This window comes from Helianthus annuus, chromosome 8 (genome assembly GCF_002127325.2).
Source record: "Helianthus annuus cultivar XRQ/B chromosome 8, HanXRQr2.0-SUNRISE, whole genome shotgun sequence".
In the NCBI taxonomy this organism is placed as follows: Eukaryota; Viridiplantae; Streptophyta; class Magnoliopsida; order Asterales; family Asteraceae; genus Helianthus; species Helianthus annuus.
In genome coordinates this window covers 32,220,459-32,241,916 of record NC_035440.2, presented here as the reverse complement: position 1 = coordinate 32,241,916, position 21,458 = coordinate 32,220,459, and the positions used below count along the sequence as shown (strand labels likewise).

The window sequence follows — 21,458 nt, the reverse complement described above, 5'->3', positions numbered from 1 at the left end:
TAGGCTAGGTACCTAAGATATAATTGGAATTTACATTATCCTACAACTCTGCTTATTACAGTTACATCTTATGAACTCACTAACCCCGTGTTGACATTTGTTAGCATACTTTCGCAAGTCGCTAGGTAATGCAAATGATTAGGGACATTCATGAAGTCACATCATTGAACCTTTGAACTAATTTTTATACGTTATTACATGACTTTTTGGGCACGTTTATTTTGCGAATTGGGTGAAACATTACTTTACGCTTCAGTATTTTACATAAACATATCAAAACATGTGTTTTCTCGTTTAATTGAGTAACGACATTTTCTAAATATCATTTAGAGGACGCTCGATATAACTAATAGCAATGATCCTGGTTTATCACGCGCTTCGTGATAAAAGCCTGCATGTGGAAATTTAGGATGTGACGAATGCACTATTGCACATGAGTAATATATGATGCGTGATACAAAAATGCCCATGCGGACAGTAAGGACTTTTCCTTGCGGTTCTCGGCTTGTTTTTTCTATGTATTACACATATGTAATACAAAATTAAAATTGAGTTTTCTAATGATCCCCTATCTATATATATTATAATTTTCAGAATTAAATATCTATATAATATATTTTTTAAAACTTGATAAAACCTATAAGTTAAAATTGCTAACTTGAATTATCAAGTTTTAAATTCTCTAAGGTTTTAAATGACAAAATCCAACGCTATTGATTTAAATCCCGAATTTCACGAATGTTACAATAAATCACAAGATTACGATTATACGTTTTGATGTTCCAAAAAATTAGTATTATAATTTTTTTAATATATTTCGAAAACTATTAGACTCGATACAAAATTCAACTTAGGCTCTAATATATATGTTGAGTTGCCCCTACTTCCGTGAACAACATAACATCTTTTGTCGATTATCCAATATCAATTACTCTAGATGTATATTGTAGGTGTGAGAGTGAGATCCGTTCACAAGATATAGAATAAAAAAATAAAACAAAATACGATTACCCAACTTCACATTTTCTTCCCATTCCTAATATCTGTCACTTGAAACAATTGGTGTATGACAAGTGACAAGACATCACTACGAAAACCATAAACCACCAATAATTGTTGAAGCCTTGACTCTAAGAGCAAACAATTGTTGTGTTTTCATGTGACAGTAGTAGTGGCCGACTTCGAACATTGTTGATTCAATAATTGTGAAAGATGCGGGTACGGGATCGAAGATGCAAACCATTGCTTCATCATTTGTCTCTTAGCTAGAGGAGTGTGGAACTTCATTGCGTGGATCCGGGTACTTGATCTTTAATTCATAGCATATGCAACGCTCATTCAAAGTTTCATCTGTCTTGAAATCGAAAATTTTGAATTTTGAATTAAGAACTCAAAGATGGGCATATTAATGGTTTCTCAAATTAAAAAAAGAAAAAAAAAATCATCCTAGGCACATGTCATAAATACGAAATGTATAGTAAGCTCTCATCCAAAAGTATTTACTTCATAATTGCACAATCGAAACTAATTTCCACTACCAATTCAAATAGTAGCGGAACATAGTGGAAAACAACTAGTCATTTGACTTTGGAAGTCAAATTTCATACACTTTGATCTAAGATTGGCCATAAAATATACGGGCATGGCTAATCTGAAATGAACAGTTGCGGGTAAAAACATTTCTCTTAAAATAAGACAAGATTCATACACTCTGAAATAGAGAGTAGGGTCTTTTGGCATAATGTCATGTATAAATTTAAATTAATAACTATTTAAAGTTCAGAGAAAACCCTTAATGTCATGTTTAAATTTAAAGTAATAACTTTGTAAAGTTCAGAGAAAACCCTTGTGTATAAATACCACTATAAAATCATATCAAACAAAACATAACCTTATAACTAACATGTCTATTGAATGGTTTAAGAGGGTATATGTATATACCAAGCCTTTTATCCTCATGATTCTTTTGCAGGCTTCTTATGCTGTATACGGTTTAGTTGTCAAGTCTGCACTAAACAAAGGGTTGAATCATTACAGTTTTTCTGTTTACAGAAACGCATATGCAGCTCTCTTCTTAGGTCCTTTTGCTTTCTTCCTCGAGAGGTCTGTTACTTCGTGTGATATACATATATTTTGTACTTTCTTTTTATCAATTGTTTGATCTTTGTTCTTTTTGGAGCAAACAGGAATGTTAGGCCAAAGATGACAACCTCCATCTTCCTGAAGATTATGTTGCTGGGATTACTAGGGTATGTTTTTGGTATTTTATATCATTGTTTCAAATAATGGCAGAGAAAAATTAAACATTTAACAATGAAATAATTAAGAATTAGTGTTTTTTTGGAATTTTAATTTACGCAACTTGTGCCAGTTCACATTGTTGTAACCTGTATATGATCACTAGTTCGTAACTAATCTGGATGTAGCATTCTCTAATTATAATGGTATATTTTAAAATTCAGGCCTGTGATAGACCAGAACTTGTTCTTTGCTGGATTGGACCTTACAACAACGACTTTTGCGATGGCTATGCGCAACATCGTTCCGGCCATTACTTTTGTTATGGCTTGGATCTTTAGGTATTCCTGGTCTTAATCAAGCTAATTGTTGTTTTATAGATAACTTTCGCATGCCTATGCGAAGCATTGTTCCAGCCATTACGTTTGTTATGCCTTCGGATAATCCTCGAAAGACTTTGGGCCCAAGGCGTGTAAACAAATCGGGCTCTTATATTCCAACTGGGTTTAAATTTCTGTTGGGCTTGATTGTTTAACTAGTTAAGTAGTTGAGCCTATTTTTATTTGGGTTTGGATATATATAGGGTAAAAGAACCACCGAAAAACCTAAACCCCACCCACACACACCCCAAAAACCTACCCCTCCCCCTCCCCCCCCCCCCCCCCCCCACAAAAAAAAAAAAACTAACCCCATCCTCACCTCCCAAAAGCCAACACCTATAAGCTAAATACTAAAAACTAAACTATAAAGGTAAACTCCACAAGTAAATGCTAACACAGTTTTTTTTTTTTTTTTTTTTTTTTTTTTTTTTTTTTTTTTTTTTTTGTGCATGTAGTACTATTGTTCAATTTTTTTAGTGACGAAATTTGGCAATTTTAAAAAAATGTGTTTTTAATTTTTTTTAGATATTTTTGATTGTGTTTACAGTGGTTCTCGCAATAAAGGATGGTTCTAACGGATCCTTATCCTACACACACACATAGTAAAGATCAAATACAAATGGGGGGCTGTTTGGTAGCCTCTTAATGACCATTCAGATGCTACCTCTTAATGGTTTAAAACCTCTGAATGAATAAGAGGTAACCTCAAGTCTGAATGGTTAAGAGGTAACCTCTGAATGGTAAATCATCACATGTCACATTTTTCTACCTTCTCATTGGTAAAATTCTTAATGGTTCCATTAAGAGGTAGCCTCTTAATGACCATTCAGAGGCTACCAAACAACCCCTGGGTCTTTACATACAAAATACAAAATGGCCTTAACCTGAGAAGTGAAGAAGGTTTATTTTTTTTGAACTTTTTTACTATCTACTTAATTATGATGTTTAATTGCATAATAAAAAAATTATGGGTTTACTCTAGCAATGTAATTATGTACTGTAATTTTTATAGAGTAATTATAATTACTCTACCAGAGTAAAATCATATTTTTTTACATTCTAGGACTAAAATATGTCATTAATAAGATAGGACTAAAATCTCTCCACTTCTTACATTAAGTCAATGTGTACGTTAACACTTATTTATACAATAATTTAACCCTATATCTGTATCTAAGATGTCTATATATTTAAACACATTTAATACAATAAAACCCAAATAAAAAACGAACCAACTAGTAGATTTAATTCACTTGTTAAAAATTAACTCTTTCAAAAAAAAAAAAATTCGTGCTTTTACGTATTTATACGTAGAAGGCTTTTTAATAAAAAAAATTCAAAAACAAAACAATGATAAAAAAATGTATAAAACAGTTAAAAAGGTAAAAAGGATTATAAAAATGATTTTTTATAATACTTTTTTTCAATTTTAAACACGTATTGAAAAGTTGATTTTTTTAGGATTTTTGGTAAAAAAACTATTTTGAAAAAACCTTTTATAAGGTTGAGTTCTCTAAGTTTTCATAACTCGTATGAGTTTTTGTTTTACCCTAACCCTATATATATAGTGAAAGTGTAATGTACAATGTGACTTATCATACAAGCGTACGCTATGTGAATTCCGCACGTTATAACCCCATAACGAAACCCCGCATGTTGTAAAATCTCAAAGTCCGCATGTTTAAAAAAACGCATGTTGAAAAAAAAATTCACATGTAAAAAAAATCCGCATGTTACGAACAAAATTCTGCATGTTGTAACTGCATCTCGTACGCATCGTACGTTAAGAAAAAAATTGTACAACCAACCCCTATATATATATATATATATATATATATATATATATATATAAGCTTTCTAAATAAATTTATAAAAATCTTGGGAGGCAGTCGAAAAACTATATTGTATTACATATAAAAATATAAAAACGTACAAGGTCAGTTCACCCCACTTATGCAAACAATACATATGATTTGACTCTATGAATGGGGATTGGACGATAGAAAATGTGTACAAATCCATGATAAAAGCTTATCTATCATGTTGACAGAGCATTTTGTGTCTGTAGCTTGTCTTTATATTTAACGTATTTTGTACCTCGATCAATGAATTTGTATTTGTTATGTTTACTAGTTTGTAAGTTGTTCTAGTAGTTATATCCTCCTATCATAATTTGACAACAATCTGTTTGTTTTGGTATGATACACATCGACAGGTCATTTATAGATATCGATATAGTGTATGGATATGATGGTGTATCGATATGATGTATCAATATGGCGGTGTATCGATATGGTGTATCGATAGGAACAGTTATGTTTCAATGTTATGTAACCTGTCGATGTTATGTCTAGTGTCGATGTAAACTGTTGGCCCAACACTTGTCACCCTATTTCACCAGAGAGCACACTCAGAGAGTAGAAGAGCGTTTTGATGATTTATGTAATGTTACTTTGCTAAAATCAATACAGTGAAGCTTTAAAGTGATATCTTCGTGTTCTTAATTGTGTTCTTTCTTGGTTTGTATACAAACTTGGATTCTACACTTGTTTGTGTATCAAACAACAGGGAATAGGTTTTTCTTAGATCCATTCTAGGGACCTACACATGTTCATCTCGGGCTTTAAGTATTTCAGTCGCATATAACTTGAGAGTTAATGGCCTATGAATCTATTGTCATTAGGTTTTTATCTTTACTATAGTGATGTAGGTTTAAGTCATGAAATGTGAGCAATGGGTGAATTTTAGCAGTAGATTTTAGAGAGGTGTGTGTTCGCCGTTAAAAAAAGAATATATATATATCCTAAGAACAACATAAAAATTTTTATTATCTATATATTTATATCACTTAAACTATTTTTTAGTGCCTGTATATTTAACTAGACAAGTCTTCAAGATTCAAACTTTGTAAAACATCAACCGATAAGGACGTAAAAAATCTCCGCGATTTTAAGCAAGTCTTTTTTCAGTTACTCTTTGAAGTCTATTAAATAGGAAACAAATTTTATTATTTTTATAAACAAACTGTATATATATTAAAATTTTTTTTTTGTAGACTTGAGACGGTGAAGATGAAGAGTTTACATAGCCAAGGGAAGATCATAGGGACATTAGTGACGGTCGGAGGAGGCATGATAATGACACTAATAAGAGGCCCTTCAATTCAACTTCCTTGGACAAATCACCATACTCTTCATCATCAAACTTCCGTTAACAGTACTGCTAGTACTAAAGATCAAATCAAAGGATCTCTCATGATCACTGCCGGTTGCTTTTCTTGGGCAAGTTTCGTCATTGTTCAAGTAAGTTTTCCAATAAAATATCTATCTTGTTACATGGATTTTACACAATGAAACACAAAAATAGGCTAATATAAGGTGTATGAAATTAAACACCATTGGGAACAGATTATCAGTAGTAAGTTGCTACTAATCATAAATGGTTACTAAAATCAATAGAAACTTGAGATAATTAGCAACTATGATAACAGGTATTTGTTGTCACTAGTAATGAATCATAAGTGGTAACTCTTTCTTAGCAGTAACTTGGTTCGTCAATAGCAACTTATATTAAAAGCAAGTATGTAGCAACGGTAGGCATTTGGAAAAATTCAGAGCGTATAAATCGTATTCTCTAGTTTTTGCTATAAACTTCTAACAAGGAGATTGCGGATGATCTTATTGCAAAAAAAAAAAAGTAATTTTGAAATCTGTTTTCATGCATGAATGGACTATTCTAAGGGGTGTTCGAAATGAAAATAAGAATGCCATTATGTCACCATTGTTGTCTAATATAGTTGGAGATATTACCAAATGCTTCATTGACAAGAGTATCCATTGGAAATATCTCCGTTAAGGAAGGTCCTATCTCTAATCTACTCATGATTGTGGAAAATACGGCATGGGTAATGTAATTGTCGAGGAGTTACCGACAAAAATAACCGATGAATTAACAAATATGGAGGAGTTACGGACAAAAATAACCACTGAATTAACAAAGGATTTCTCAACAAAGGATTACTGACGATATTTAATGGCATTTACCATGTAGTGTCACTGACAAATCAACTACGATAATGCGCATTGAAGGATCACTAACAAGATCCTAGACATATTTTAACTAACGGCTTCTTTCTTTTGTAATTAATTTACATTAAATTAAACAGATAAGTAAATAATATCAGTTTTCTATAAATGTATGTAACACATTCAAGATTATTAAAAAAGGTACTATAAACCCAAAAAAATCTTATTAGAATAAAAAGTATACATATACACACATGGACACGTACTGACACACTCACATACATATAGGGGAAGGTTAACGTACAATGTTCCTTAACGTGCGATGGTACGATATGAAATTACGCATGTTATAAAAGTCAAAACCATGCATGAACAAAACCATAAATCACGCATGAACAAATATCATAACCATGCGTGATTATGGTTTTTCTTCATACGTGATTATTGTTTTTTGTTGATGCGTGATTATAATTTTGAATTTTGAATTTTATAACATCTGTAATTTCATCTCGTACCATCGCACGTTAAGAAATATTATATGTATGCTTATAGTTATTAGAAAAGAGATAAATCCAAATAAGTAGTGGGAGGGTCGTCGCGTGGTGGCAACCTAGATTTGTGACAACGATACACTTCAACTAAGCCAATACATATTGCTTTGTCTTACACCATATCGCAAGCCTCTATATCCTTACGCATCACCTACTCCTTTAGGTCATGTGTATGTTGATTGTTATTGCCCCCCCCCCCCCCACACACACACACACCTGTTGTTGTTAGGCGGTAATCTGTAAAAATTAAACAAATAATTAATATTTTTATGATAACATTTAGAGTTTTTATAAAATAGTTGTATACCTCTACAAAAGGATGATAAATGTAAGATATAGACAATGTTGGAGGTATATAGATATCATTGGTAAGGATATAGTAGTGATCATGAGTGATCCTAAAGCCGAATAAGTACCCACTGTTACATCTCATGCAGTTTGCCAAAATAAAATAAAAAATGCATTAGTTTATGGATTATTCTACAAGTAACAAGGTTAAAAGAACATATCATCTTCTTTCGGTGTTGTGTAGTACTAATTGACCAATGGGGTGGTGGTCCATTGGCAAAGGCAAAGTCTTTAAGCATCTTGGGAAAGAGAGGTCTTGGGTTCAAGTCTCACAGACGACAGGAGTAAAAAAAAATTGCCGTTAAAAAATAAATAAATAAATAAATAAATAAAAAACTCGTCAACATTTATGACTCATTATAAAAAACGAGGCAAGTTCAGGATGAAACAAATTTGTGTGTGTGCAGGTTAGTGTTGAGATCTTTGACACGAATAATAATAATATGACTGGGATGGGTTACACATTTCAACTCGCGAACCCATAACTCACCAACCTACCAACCCGCTACGATTCACACCTCTAATCTATAGGAAACCACAAAATAGTGTTGTTATTTGAGTCATGTTTAAAAAAGAGTTAAATGCCATTTTAGTCCCTGTGATTTGGGACATTTTGTCAGTTTAGGTCAAAGGTTTCATTTTTAACATCTGGATCCAAAAAGGTTATCGTTGTCATTTTGATCCAACTGACTTCACCCCATCCATACTCCTCAGTTAGTTGGTGGGCGTTTTCGTCTTTTACATTTTTTTTGTTTTTACTTTTTGTCTAACCACATAATCCAATCATCATCGGCTGAAGTAATCCAAAGCCCCAACGGCCGCCGGCAACATGATTAACTCTCAAATCAGGTAAACCTAACCATCATCGACTAAATAACTTCAAAAGCCTCGAACATCGGCCGACAAAACAAAAGAAAATTGGTACTTGTTCCAATGTGAGAACAGAGGGATGCATAGAAACCTGACCACAGAAAACCGGTGTAAATCGCTGGGATCGACGACAAGCAAAGTTCCGAATCTAAAATTCAGAGCGAGACACACTTGAACCACCTTCATAACCTCTTGTGCAGACACACAATTTTGAACCACCCTCATCAAACATCGTGCTCCACCGTCACCACACAACTCCGACCACCATCCATGCCCACAAACTCCGACCACCATCCGATCGTCTTCTCCGGCCACCATCTTTTCTTCAACAAAAATGTCCTTTGACTAACTGAGGAGCATGGATGGGGTTAAGTCAGTTGGACCAAAATGGCAACGATGAAACCATTTTGGATCCAAATGTTAAAAATGAAAGCTTTGGACTAAACTCATAAAATGGCCCAAACCACAAGGACTAAAATGGCATTTAACTCTTTATAAAATAAAGGAAATAGATTGTGTTCTTAAATGGACATAAAAGAGGACACAATAGCGGAAAAAAAAACTTTTTGAAACCAAAGAGATTAAGGAAAGTGGGAGTGTATCTAGTTGGGTGACTTGATGTAATACTAAGTTTTTTAAGTGTTTTATTATTAATAAAGTCACTTAAGGAATTTTTTTCTTTTAAAGGCACTGAACTTTCATTGGTTGTTTAAATCTTAAAAATTTATTTTATAAATATATTTTTTTTTTTATAAAGGTTACCCCGGTAAATATTATTTTATAAATGTTATTACTTTTAAAGTATATTAAAGGGTCTACATATTCACACACCCAATTGCCTATTTCCACACCCTTCAAGACGCCTCGTATAGACCTATACGAGGCGTATAACCTTTCTCAATTTCCAAGAGAATCTCTGATTATGTCATATTTTGTCTTATTTGCGTCGTATACGCCTCGTATAGGCCTATACTGAGCGTCTAGACGAAAAAAGACTATTTAGCCCCTGATTTAGGCCTATACTGGGAGTAAATTTGTCTTCTCTTATATGCCTCGTATAGGCCTATACTGGGCGTCTTGAAGGGTTTTTTTTTTTAACAAACATTTTAAACAATATTAATCGTTTTAGCAAACTTTTATACAAAAACAAGTTTTTTTTATTTTAAATAATTAATATTAGGACCCCTCGTTGGTGTTTTTTTGAGTTGAAAAATGGATGTTTTGGTAGGGTAATTTGATTGTTTTTTGAGGGTGGTGTTTTTTTGAGTAAAAAAATGGGTGTTTTGGTGGGGTAATTTGAGTTGTTTTTTAAGAAAAGTTTCATTTTTTTATAAAAATATTTTACCGTTTTCAAGATCGGCCTTTACAAATATTCGATCGTAGAAATATTACATTGTTTTTAACATATAGTGTGGTATAGGTCTCGTATAGGTCCCTTATAGGTCTTGTATAGGCCTATCGACGTATACGGGCGTTGTATCATATCCTATATTATCGTATCGTATCGTATTGTATTGTGTCGTATAGTGTAGTATAAGTCTCGTATAGTTCTCGTATAGACCTATATGGGACCTATACGAGACCTATACTACGCTATATGTTAAAAACAATGTAATATTTCTACGATCGAATATTTTTGAAGGCCGATCTTGAAAACGGTAAAATATTTTTATAAAAAAATAAAACTTTTCTTAAAAAACAACTCAAATTACCCCACCAAAACACCCATTTTTTTCCTCAAAAAACATCACCCTCAAAAAACAATCAAATTACCCTACCAAAACATCCATTTTTCAACAAAAAAAAAAAAAAAAAAACCAACGAGGGGTCCTAATATTAATTATTTAAAATAAAAAAACTTGTTTTTGTATAAAAGTTTGCTAAAACGATTAATATTGTATAAAATGTTTGTTAAAAAAAAAAAAAAAAAAAAAAACCCTTCAAGACGCCCAGTATAGGTCTATACGAGGCATATAAGGGGCAAAGGGTCATATATGAGGCCTATACGAAGGGTCCTATACGCCCAGTATAGGCCTATACGAGGCGTATTCAGGCAGTCAAACCAGAAGTGACATGAGTCAGACACTGATTTTGATGTAACCCTATACACCTCGTATAGGCCTATACGAGGCCTATACGAGGCAAAGGGTGTCTAAATAGGCAGATAAGGTGTCTAGATAGTTTGAGCCATATTAAATTAAATGAACATATATAAATAATTTACTGATAATTTTTATTTTCTTTTGAGCTAAATTGATAACTGGCCAATTGATAACGTACACCCAACACTACCGAACTGAGTGTTTGGTTATGAAAACACTACTTTCCTTGATGTACTGTATAGCATAGCTAAGAGACATTACGTTGTATGAAAATAATGTTCGGACCATTTCAGCGACAAATGATTATAGTTCTCTTTGTTTCTTTGGTGAAAATAGGCACTTACATTGAAGTGTTACCCAGCTGAGCTGTCTCTCACAACACTCTTGTGTATGATTGGCGCATTGGAAGGGGCCGTACTTGCTGTTGTAGCTGAGAGAGCCAATGCCTCAATTTGGTCAATTAACTGGGACATCAAACTATTTGCCACAATTTACAGTGTAAGAAAAAATAACATTCTTCATTCTTCATCTCCATATGATTTTGGCTAACATTAATGTATCTAACTCATCGGTCGTGATTAGCGTTAAACTAATTTATCTCAAGCAAAAAGTGTTAGCAATATTATCACAAACATGTCGCAGATGTTTGAAGTTTGTGACACCTATAACTGCACCTAAAATTAATGTCAGCAATTGTAAGTGACAAACTAGTAGTGACACACCAAGGTCATCTTGTGACATTAAGTAGGTATGGAAGATGTGTGAGAGATATAAAAACAATCGAAACTGGTTTTTGGCAAGTGAAATGAATTAACGAATTATGATAATATTTTAACCTTTCAGGTTTGAATTTTGGCCTTAACCCCATGTAATTGTTTTTTTTTTTCCCAGCAAAAAAATGGAGCACGTATAAAACAAAACCTCCAGCCCTTAGCAAGAAGCTAAAGACCAAAATATTACCATACACCCACACAACACAAAACCAGAACCTACTGGAACATAAACGCACTAAACGCACACCCATTTTCCCATGTTACAATATGAATCCTTGACCTATTTTTGACCCACAAAAACGATATGGTTTTTATATCATCTATGACTTTTTATTTGTATCTCCTTTTGGTTGAAAATTTTGTCGTTTCTCTTCATTCACAAGACCCAAACCACTGTTCTAGCAATGGCCGAAATCAATATTTTTTGAGTTGTTGTAGTTCCCAGCTCATCACCCATCCGTAGGACCCTTTTTAAATCCCTTTTTAAATCCCTCGCTGACAATTCAAAAAAATATGATCCGGCTCGTCTTCGCCCGTGTCGTACCAAACGCACTCACCCTTCATAGCTTTCAACCCTCTTTTTTTTTCAATACCACTCTTGTCGGAATTTTATCTAGGGTTGCTCTCTAAAAAAAAGTAACTAACTTTTGTAGGAGCCCAATTGTTCCAGATTGAATCTATAGAGCGACGAGTGTCACTTTGGATGTTTGACCATCTCCCATTTGCTTCTTTAAAGTCTTCACGCTGAATGTGTTATCTTCTCCTCCCGCCCAGTTCCACACGTCTTTTGTACCTGAGATTCAAAATTGTTGTAAATGTGTTTTTATGTGTGATATTTGTTGTAGTTGTAGGTTTGATGTTGGATACTCCTTACTCTGAAAATGCCATGAATTTGTCTCAGAATTCCATAGTTTGTTTGCCAAAATATACTTTGTTTTTTGGTTATGTTGTAAAGCTCAGGATAAGCTTCGCACAAAATGCCTTGGTTTGACCAATTTTTTCTAGCCAAAAATGAGTGTGCATCCCGTTCCCGAGTATGACCTTGAGCTTTGAATGGATGTGGATGCCCTCTTCTTGTAAATCCTTTTGAATACTTACAATTGATTTCTACGGCCCATGATGGATTTGCATTTACCTCTACTATGTGAGCTAATGACTTTAGTCCAGAGTAACTCTTTTTCTGATTTCATTCTCCACCACCATTTAGTGAGTAGAGCGACGTTTGTGTCTCTAATGCTTCCAACTCCAATGCCACCTTTGTCTTTGTTCTTTGTTATATTCTCCCATGCGGTCCAACGGATTTTCTTCCCTTGATGTTTAGGAAATCCCACCTTATTCGTTCATCTTCTGAATGACCTTCCTTGGTGCTTTAAATATGGATAGATAATAATTAGGAATACTGCCTTGATGAGATTGATTTTTCCTGCAAAAGAAAGAAATCTAGCTTTCCAAGAGGATAGCCCTAAGTTAAATTAATCCATAACAAGTGGGCCTCTTTTTCATATTCGCTCCTATTGGAAGACCTAGATAAGAGAACGGGAGGGAACCATACTTGCATCGAAGTGACAAAGCAATAGATTGGATATTCCTATGATCGAAACCTATTGGCGGGTTATGGTTCGGGTTTTTTTGGTATCCAAAGGGGTTGTTTGGGTCATAGCCGCGGTTATAAGGATGCATTGCAGGATGTTGTGGGTTGGTTTTATAAAAAAAATAAAGAGATATGGTAGAAGAAGTAAAGAAGTGGTAGAAATTGTAAAAACATGGTGGGTATTGATATATTTGTTTAATATGTAAATAATATTTTAAACTAGCCGTTTGGCAACGGCTACTTTGAACCAGCCAACCACAGCCAGCCATGTTACCCGGCCTCCCCGCCCCACGCCAAGCGGGCAACGCAAAGTCCAACGCCGTGCCGGGGTGGTATAGCCGGTGTTAAACACCCTTTAACGCCAAAACCGACGCCCCACACCCTATAGTCTTAGTTTGAAGAGCAAATTGAGGAGGCGCTCACAGGATGCAGGGCAACGCTATGCTCATAAAAGAGGGAGGTGTTGTTCATGTGGGTGTGGTGCCTATGTGGACAACCCCATGCACTCACGTGCATCTCACTTATTACACATACTCTGAGTGCATCAAAAGCAATTTAAAAATTATAGAAAATCATGTTAAAAAAACATGGTGATTTGAAAGTTTCTTATCCATTGATCTTTCCTACTTTAAAAACATTTTTTTTGCACTTAGGACTTACGGTGTGGAGCGGCAAACTCCTTCGGCACCGCCATTTGCCGATCGGTGAACCAATGCCAACACTTTTGTTTACCGAATATTGGGGTGAAATCGGTGAACCTTCACCAATTCGGTGAAGGTGAAGGAAAGGGGGAGAGAGGGGGTTTGTGGTCGGGTCCAATTCTTCTCAACCAATCACAACTTTTTCCTTTTTTTTTAAATAGTTTATCAATTTATAAAGTGTCTAACCATTGCTAACACTTTTAAGCATAGTTTAAACACTTTTCATTGAATGACATGACACACTCTCATTGGTTGATTCTGAAGTTTACTATTTTCAAGTGTCTAACCTATCCCTACTACACCCTTCACTACTAGAAATTTAGCATTTTCTAACAAGCTTTTCCGTTACAAATACGTAGCAAACCTGAGTTTGCTACACATTTGTAACAAGATCTTGATGTTGGAAAAATCCCTGTCGGAAACTTTTTGCTACGCATTTACTACCCAACTTACAACACATTTGCAACAAAAATATGGTGTCGGAAATTTGTGACGCATTTCCTACGCCATTTCTTAATTATTCAGTTTAAAGTTTTGCAACGCATTTGTGACGGAATATTATAAAAAATTGCAACTAATATGTGACAGAATACTGAAAAAAAATATAAAAAAAACCCCGAAAATTCCAGCTTTTTTTGCTAAAAGCTTACAAGAAAAATTACAAAAACAATTAAAAAAACTGTTTTGAACTCAACATACTTCTAACATGGTTAAACCACAAACTAACAAACATTTAACAAAAGTCAAAAATCATCAATCTTCATCTGAATCGTCATCATCATTTGCTCCAGCAGCGTCATTCAAAGCATTCAACCTCTCAATAAGCTTTTGTTTCCTCTCTTCGTAAGTTAGCTTCTTAAAGTTGTACCTAAATCAATAAACAAAATATAAATCAATATAAAGACAATAGCAGAGAGGACACGCCATATAAGAAAATAAGATACCAAAACCAAAGTTTAAACAAACATTGTATCAGCACAAATATCAAGTCCTAGAATCTGAAATAACATGATAATTAATGGTGGGAATATTAACATATTGTGCATATCCATATATGAAAAATTATATATTATGCTCACTTCAGCTAAAAGAATTACCTTCAATATGTAGTTTGTGTGAAGAGTTGTCTTTTGTCCTTCAATGGAAATTGCCTGATGAAATTAAACATGTTTTTTCAAAAACTTCTAGTCAAATTAGATGAAAGGATATCTTGTGCACAACTAAAAGCAATCTAATACACAAACAATAAGCATCAGCATGTTACCTTCATAAAAATGTCTGTATCTGGATCTAGAAAATCACTCCTTCTTTCTCCCTTCTGTTAACCTCCATCATAATCTCTGTTCGAGAATAAACTAATTTTGAATTAGTTCTTAAACAATCGTCCCTTGGAATGGAATACAAAGTATGTAGTATTTGTTTTATGTGCATGAAGTGATCAGTCATGCCTGCATGGCTTCCAGTGCCCTGACAACGAGATGAGAAATCAAGTGTTTCCCTGACGGTCATCTCAGAAATATGCAAATCATTTTGGCTTATATAGATAGCAGTTCTTTAAGGAACAAATTCTTCTAGTTTATATCCATTGTAAGAAACATCACCACTAATCTGTATTAATGAATGAAATATCATTATCAGTGAAAGCAGTTCACAGGTAATGCCTCTTCACAGTAGGACAGAATGATAATACCATCAAATGTGGTCTGTTTAACCCATTTCGGTCCTAGGCAACTTACCATCCAAACTTTATGTTCTGTTAGGCCAATGAGTCAATCACACATATCTCTCTCTCTCTCTAGTGAAAGCATAAAATACAATATTCCTTAACGTCAAATATCGGTTATATCAGTGATATATCGGTCAATATCGCCGATAATATCGGTACTTATATTCTGACCGATATTTAACGCCGATATTTTACTAAGGGACCGATATATCACCGAAATTAACTGCGTAGCTTACGCCTAACCGATTTTCCAAATCTGATTATCATAATCATAATCACACAGTTAGATTTTCAAAGCTGATTATCCGATTCTGTTAATCTATTCCTAACTATCATAAACTTCTTAACCACAATCAATTCACCCAAACGCTAACAAATGAATACTGCACAAACAAAAACAATACAGTTATACAAATACTATTAACAGTAAACAACAATACCATCCTGTGTGAGCAAAGGATAATCCCCAGCACTAAGAGTAACAAACCAATCCCACTCCCCATCCACCTTCAACAAAACAACAGTAGCTCTTAAAACCGCCGCAACATTACTCGCTCACATGAACGTCGTCGCATCAGGCTTCCCAATCACATCAACATTCCCAAACGCCCTAACCGCCGGAACAGATCTCACCATCACACTCAACTTCCTCCGTTCATCACCATCACCCTCCGTTCCAATATGCAACAAATACCTATTTCTCGGATTATACACCGCCAGCAACAACCGGAATATCCTCTCAGCATCGCGACGTGTCCCGGAGATGTATACGCGAACGCCGGAGGGAGGTCGCGCCTGTGGTGTACGTTAGCGTAGAGTTTGTATAAAGAACTGGACACGCGGATCGAGGAAATGAATATGAGTAGTGAGATGAATGCGGCGATGAAGAGTGTGAGTATTAACTTCTTCTCAGCTGCCATTGATGTGTTGAAACTGATTCGGATGTTGAATTTGTGATCCATTGTGCATATGGAGTCAATTTAGGGTTTCAAACTCTCCATTTTGCTTTCATTTTGTAATCTGTGGTGCATGTGGAGTGAAATTGAAGTAAAATTGAGGAAAATTAGGGTTTCAGCATTTGATTTTCTGATATGTGGAGCATGTGGAGTGAAATTGAGGGGAAATTAGGATTCCAAACTGTCGATTTTGCTTAAAACTGATTCAGATTTTGAGATCTGTGGAGCATGTGGAGTGAAACTGGAGGAAAATTAGGGTTTCAAACTGTCGATTTTGCTTGAAACTGATTCAGAGTTTGATTTTGTGATCTGTGGAGCATATGGAGTGAAATTAGGGCTTCAAACTGTCGATTTTGCTTAAAGCTGATTAATTTTATGATTAGTAGAGCATATGGAGTGAAATTGAAGTAAAATTGAGGGAAAATTAGGGTTTCAAACTATCGATTTTGCTTGAAACTGACTAATTTTGTGATTTGTGGAGCATATGGAGTGAAATTTGGGGGAATTAGGGTTTTGAAGTTTCGATTTTGGATAAAATTGACAGGTGAGATTGAATCAGTATATTGATTTTAACGTTTTTGAAGTTGATTTTGTGTATGAGAGTGATGAATTCTGAGTTTTAGGGTTTAGTTTTGAATTGATTGAAACTTTTGACGAAAAGGATATGAAATGAAAACTGCTTTCATGGGTTAGTGATGGCATAATGGTAAATTATCAATTGAAACATTTGACAAAAAGGAGCCTGCATCAATAGTGAAGCGTTGATTTTGTGCATATTATATAATTGTAATAATTTTTGAAATTTTAATCACTATAAAATTAGATGTTTTTGATTTTTTGTCATTGTGTAGCAAATTTGTTCCAAAAATTGGGGCTTTTTTTTGTCATAAACGTGTCACAATTTTGTCAAAATTTGTGATGCATTTTTTTTTCGTAGCAAAATTCCGTAGTAAAATGGACACTTTTCTAGTAGTGCTTATAAATTCTAAATATAAAATTTTCAATTATGACACATCTCTCCATCCATGTTTATGTGAATATACCAACAGAATAGGGAAAATTAAGTCACATGTATACAAATATTGTTGCCAAGTTCTTTTATTTTTTATTTATTTATTATTTTTTATTATTATTATTTTTTTTTTTTTTTGACAATCTTTTTGGTACATTGTGGACATAGGGAATTATGTGTTCTGGATGTGCATATTCCATATCTGGGATAGTAATGCGGGAGAGGGGACCAGTTTTTGTGACCGCTTTCAACCCTCTTGGGATGGTTTTTATGGCCATTTTAGGGTCTTCCATTTTAGGCGAGAAACTGAACTTGGGAAGGTACGTTTAATGATCTTGGTTGAGTTATATGGTTAAGACATATTAAGATAATATCAAGTAATTGACTGACAAGTAGTTGAGAACATTAGAGCTGGATACAAGTTGCAATTTTTTTGGAGTTGCGTTGAATTTGATCGAACTCAAGTTCATGCACAAAATGAGATTGAAACCTATGACGACGCGTGATTACAAGGTTATAAGAAAAGAAATGAATGGCAAGTTTTCAAAACCCTAGCTATATGAGTTAATATTATTTTTTTGCATCATCTATGAAGTAAAATGTAGAAGAAAACTCACTAGATAATATATTATTGTTGTTCTCAAGATGAAAGCATGATCGTGTACGCATAAAGCAAAACTTCTAAAGTGAATCCTGGTAGTATTTATTCCCCTCATTTTGTGAGTAACAAATTCCAGAAGATTGTTTAATTTTGTTGTAGTGTTCTTGGAGCCGTACTCATAGTCGTTGGCTTATATGTAGTCCTATGGGGCAAGAACAAGGATCAAAACCTACAAGACCAAGAGTCATCGATAGATCCGCAACACAGTGATGGCATGAAGAAACTGATGTTAAAACACAAACACAATGTTGTTGAATCTTCTGAGGAAAAGTGTAGTAACCATGAATCTGTTTAAGGAATGATAATCTATGAAATAAAATGTAGTAACCATGAATCTATTTAAGGAATGATCATGATGCGTATGTTTTATGTATAAACAGAGAATACAGACACCCGCAAGATCGATAGTCATGACAACTGACGCGCGTTAGAATGATAATACTCACAAACATATTTTATTTCTTTTAGAATGGCTAAACTTGCACACGGATGGAGATTGAACCTATGACTTCCATCTATCCAATACCTTTTTCAACTCACCAACACCACTTTCTATATATTTTCTCTCAATACAACTGCTATTGTCTTTATATTATGCGACACCATTAGTGGCCAACTTCGAATATTATTAATTTTGTTAAGATTACCCGTAAGAACCATGACTTCAAGAAACAAAAGTAGAAAATTCAATTACCGATCTTAAAATAACTTGATTGATGAATCATCGCATACCTTTATACAATTTTCTAAATTAAAAAAATAGTTCCATTTAATGGAAATCATCAGCTGTAACATATTTCGTGGATGATCATACGCACCAAATAGAATTACTAGGTTCCGAATTGTATGCGTGTCCTCCTCATGGTACTCATGCAAGTCCTATATGGATGTCATTAGACATTTATCGAAAGCATTATTATAAAAGTAATTTTTGTCGAAAAGCGAATGACTTTGGACAACTGTTCCCACTATTTTAGTTGTTAAAATGAGCGAAAAGATCGAAATTTGAAAGCTAAAACTAGTAAAAAGATTAACCATTGAATTAACTTCTATTTTTTCTTATTTTTATTTATAGTTACATGAATTTTATTAAACTCTTATAACTTTTATGTCTTTTATCTTTTTTATAAGTTCTTAAATTTAGATATATATATATATATATATATATATATATATATATATATATATATATATATATATATATATATATATATATATATATATATATATATATATATATATATATATATATATATATATATATATATATATATATATACGGGATCAGGAGAAAAAGTCCCAAAATGTGATAACGGTGAGAACGCATATTGGCCCAACACGTGGCGCGGGATATGATCAGGGCGTGAGGGGTTTTTTTGTCTTTTTAATCTTCTTTTATTTTCCCAATTTTGCGTAACATGCTGCTTCATTTTTTGTGTCTAAGATTATTTTGGCGTTAATTGTATTAATTAACTAATTGGCGTTGAATTAATTGTTTTTGTGTCACATAGATATTTTTTTGGCGTTATAGTGTTTCTCTGGTCAATTTTTTTGGCGTTTTGTGGCGTGGTATAATAATTCACTACGAGTCATTAATATTTTCATAAGATTGCAATAAGACCAAATGTTTTTTATGGCGTTTAGTCAATTTTTTGGCGTTTAACACATCGACAAGGTGCTTTACCAGCAGCACCCGTTCTCACAATTTTCATACTACTAGCGTTTTGGTGTTTGTAGTTTTTGGCGTTTTATATAATAATGTATTTTATTAATGGAGAATTATATAAAAACAACAGATAATTTGATAACAAAACAATATTGTAACACCTCGTAAAATCGTGTCCAATGATGTGTTGACACGTGTAATGAACCCTAATAAATTCAAACGTTGACTATGAGGGACTAATTTCGTCAAAATCGAAAACCTTGATTATAGAAGGACTGAAAGTGTCAACATGCCTAAACTAGGCCTCTGAGTGACCTTATACGGTGTCTGTATTCTCAAACGAGACACTTGTTGAACGAGAGGAGCCGTTTGCATAATTATTTGAAAGTTTGCGCGATAAAAGGTTAAAAGTGTCAACATGTTAAATCTTACCTCTGAGTAACCTTTTAACAAACCGAGAGCTTCATTATGTTCATCATATTCTCGGAAATGCCTAATATTGGCTATGCAAGGCTTTTATGCCAATAAGTGAAGTTACGCGCAAGTTTGTAAGTTAGAGGGGTTAAAAGCGTCAACATGTTTAATTATACCTCTGAATGACCTTTTAACAAACCCGAAGCATTGTGCAATCATACTCTCGAGAATGCCTAATATGTGCCACATAGGGCTTTGATGCTATTAAATGTCGATACGTGCAAGTTTACGCGTTAAAGGGACCAAAAGCGTCAACATTGCATAACACACCATTGAGTGACCTTTTAAGTGAACTGGAGCATCGTAATAATTGAGCATACGCTCGGGATGCCTCATATGAGCCATGGAAGGCTTTAATGTCGATAAATGGTATTAAGCGCAACTTTACGCATTAAAAGGATTAAACGCGTCAACGAGTGAACTACGTGTTTGAAAGATCTTTCGAATGAACCGAGAGCTTCGCAATGCTTAGTTAGACTCCCGGGTGTGCCAAAGGTTGGCCACGAACATCTTGTATACCTTACAATGAAGAAACATGTGAGATTGAAAGTTACGTGCTTAAAGTGTCATTTCTAGAAGTTTATAAGTAACTAAAGTTGTTCAGGGACTGATTTTGTGTAAACCTGAAACATGCTTGGACTGAATTAGGCCTAATAGGGGGCCATGAACCCAATGGGCTGCATTTTCGTGGGCCAAATTAAAACAAACAGCAACATATAAGGCTGTTTTGAAGATAAGAAAAACACAGGGACCGAAATGGCAAATCTGCCAAAGCTGGAGCTGGGCCGGAACTCCAAGCGGGCTGCGTACGCTTTGGGCCGCCCCTTACGCGGGCCGCCTGGGCTATATCTGCAGCAGTTTATATTTTTTTCTTTTGTTCTTGCTTGCTTACCACTCAAATTCGATTCTTAATCATTAAGATCGACTCTCTTGGACCCCAACCTGATTATCCAGCTGTTAAGACACCTGTGATGATCTAAGGGATTCATTTAACACTTGTCTTGATCCAATTCTCAACCAAAAACTATCAATAGGATGCATGTTCATTCATTTCTTCACACCATTTCATTCTATCATTCTATCACTCAAATCTGGAGCTTCCTAAGCTGAAGTGGAACTTAAATTTTGTAGAAAAGATAGCAAGGACCCTTTGTAAGTGCCTTAGCCCACTCTATAGTTCAGTTTCATATTCTTAAAACCGAAAAGTCAAGTTATCGTAAATTAACTTTGACTTTCGGTTTAAACTCTCATGGTCCAACCACTGATCGAAATGAATGTGGGTATGTGACCATATTTAGGTAGGTGATTAACCCTTAAAAGGGCACCTCCTAATTCCTTCGTTTGCTTATTTAATTGTCGGGTCAAACCGTTTAGGTAAAAAGTC

The 21,458-nt window shown here is 34.3% G+C and overlaps 1 protein-coding gene across 2 annotated transcripts; it reads left to right on the top strand.

Annotated features, from left to right (window-relative positions):
- The first annotated feature begins 1,015 nt into the window (after nucleotides 1-1,015).
- Nucleotides 1,016-18,268, top strand: LOC110916648 (WAT1-related protein At2g39510). 2 transcript variants are annotated; one of them, XM_035976621.1, is made up of 8 exons: nucleotides 1,016-1,300; nucleotides 1,973-2,103; nucleotides 2,187-2,249; nucleotides 2,463-2,579; nucleotides 5,674-5,920; nucleotides 10,851-11,012; nucleotides 17,442-17,593; nucleotides 18,034-18,268. In XM_035976621.1, exons 3-8 carry the CDS (start codon nucleotides 2,203-2,205, stop codon nucleotides 18,227-18,229), a joined length of 921 nt encoding a protein of 306 aa, XP_035832514.1. In that variant the 5' UTR covers nucleotides 1,016-1,300; nucleotides 1,973-2,103; nucleotides 2,187-2,202; the 3' UTR covers nucleotides 18,230-18,268. The 2 variants fall into 2 exon arrangements, with proteins under 2 accessions (XP_035832514.1, XP_022017039.1); XM_022161347.2 differs by lacking the exon at nucleotides 1,016-1,300 and having other exon boundaries at nucleotides 1,737-2,103; nucleotides 18,034-18,267.
- The last annotated feature ends 3,190 nt before the right edge of the window (nucleotides 18,269-21,458 follow it).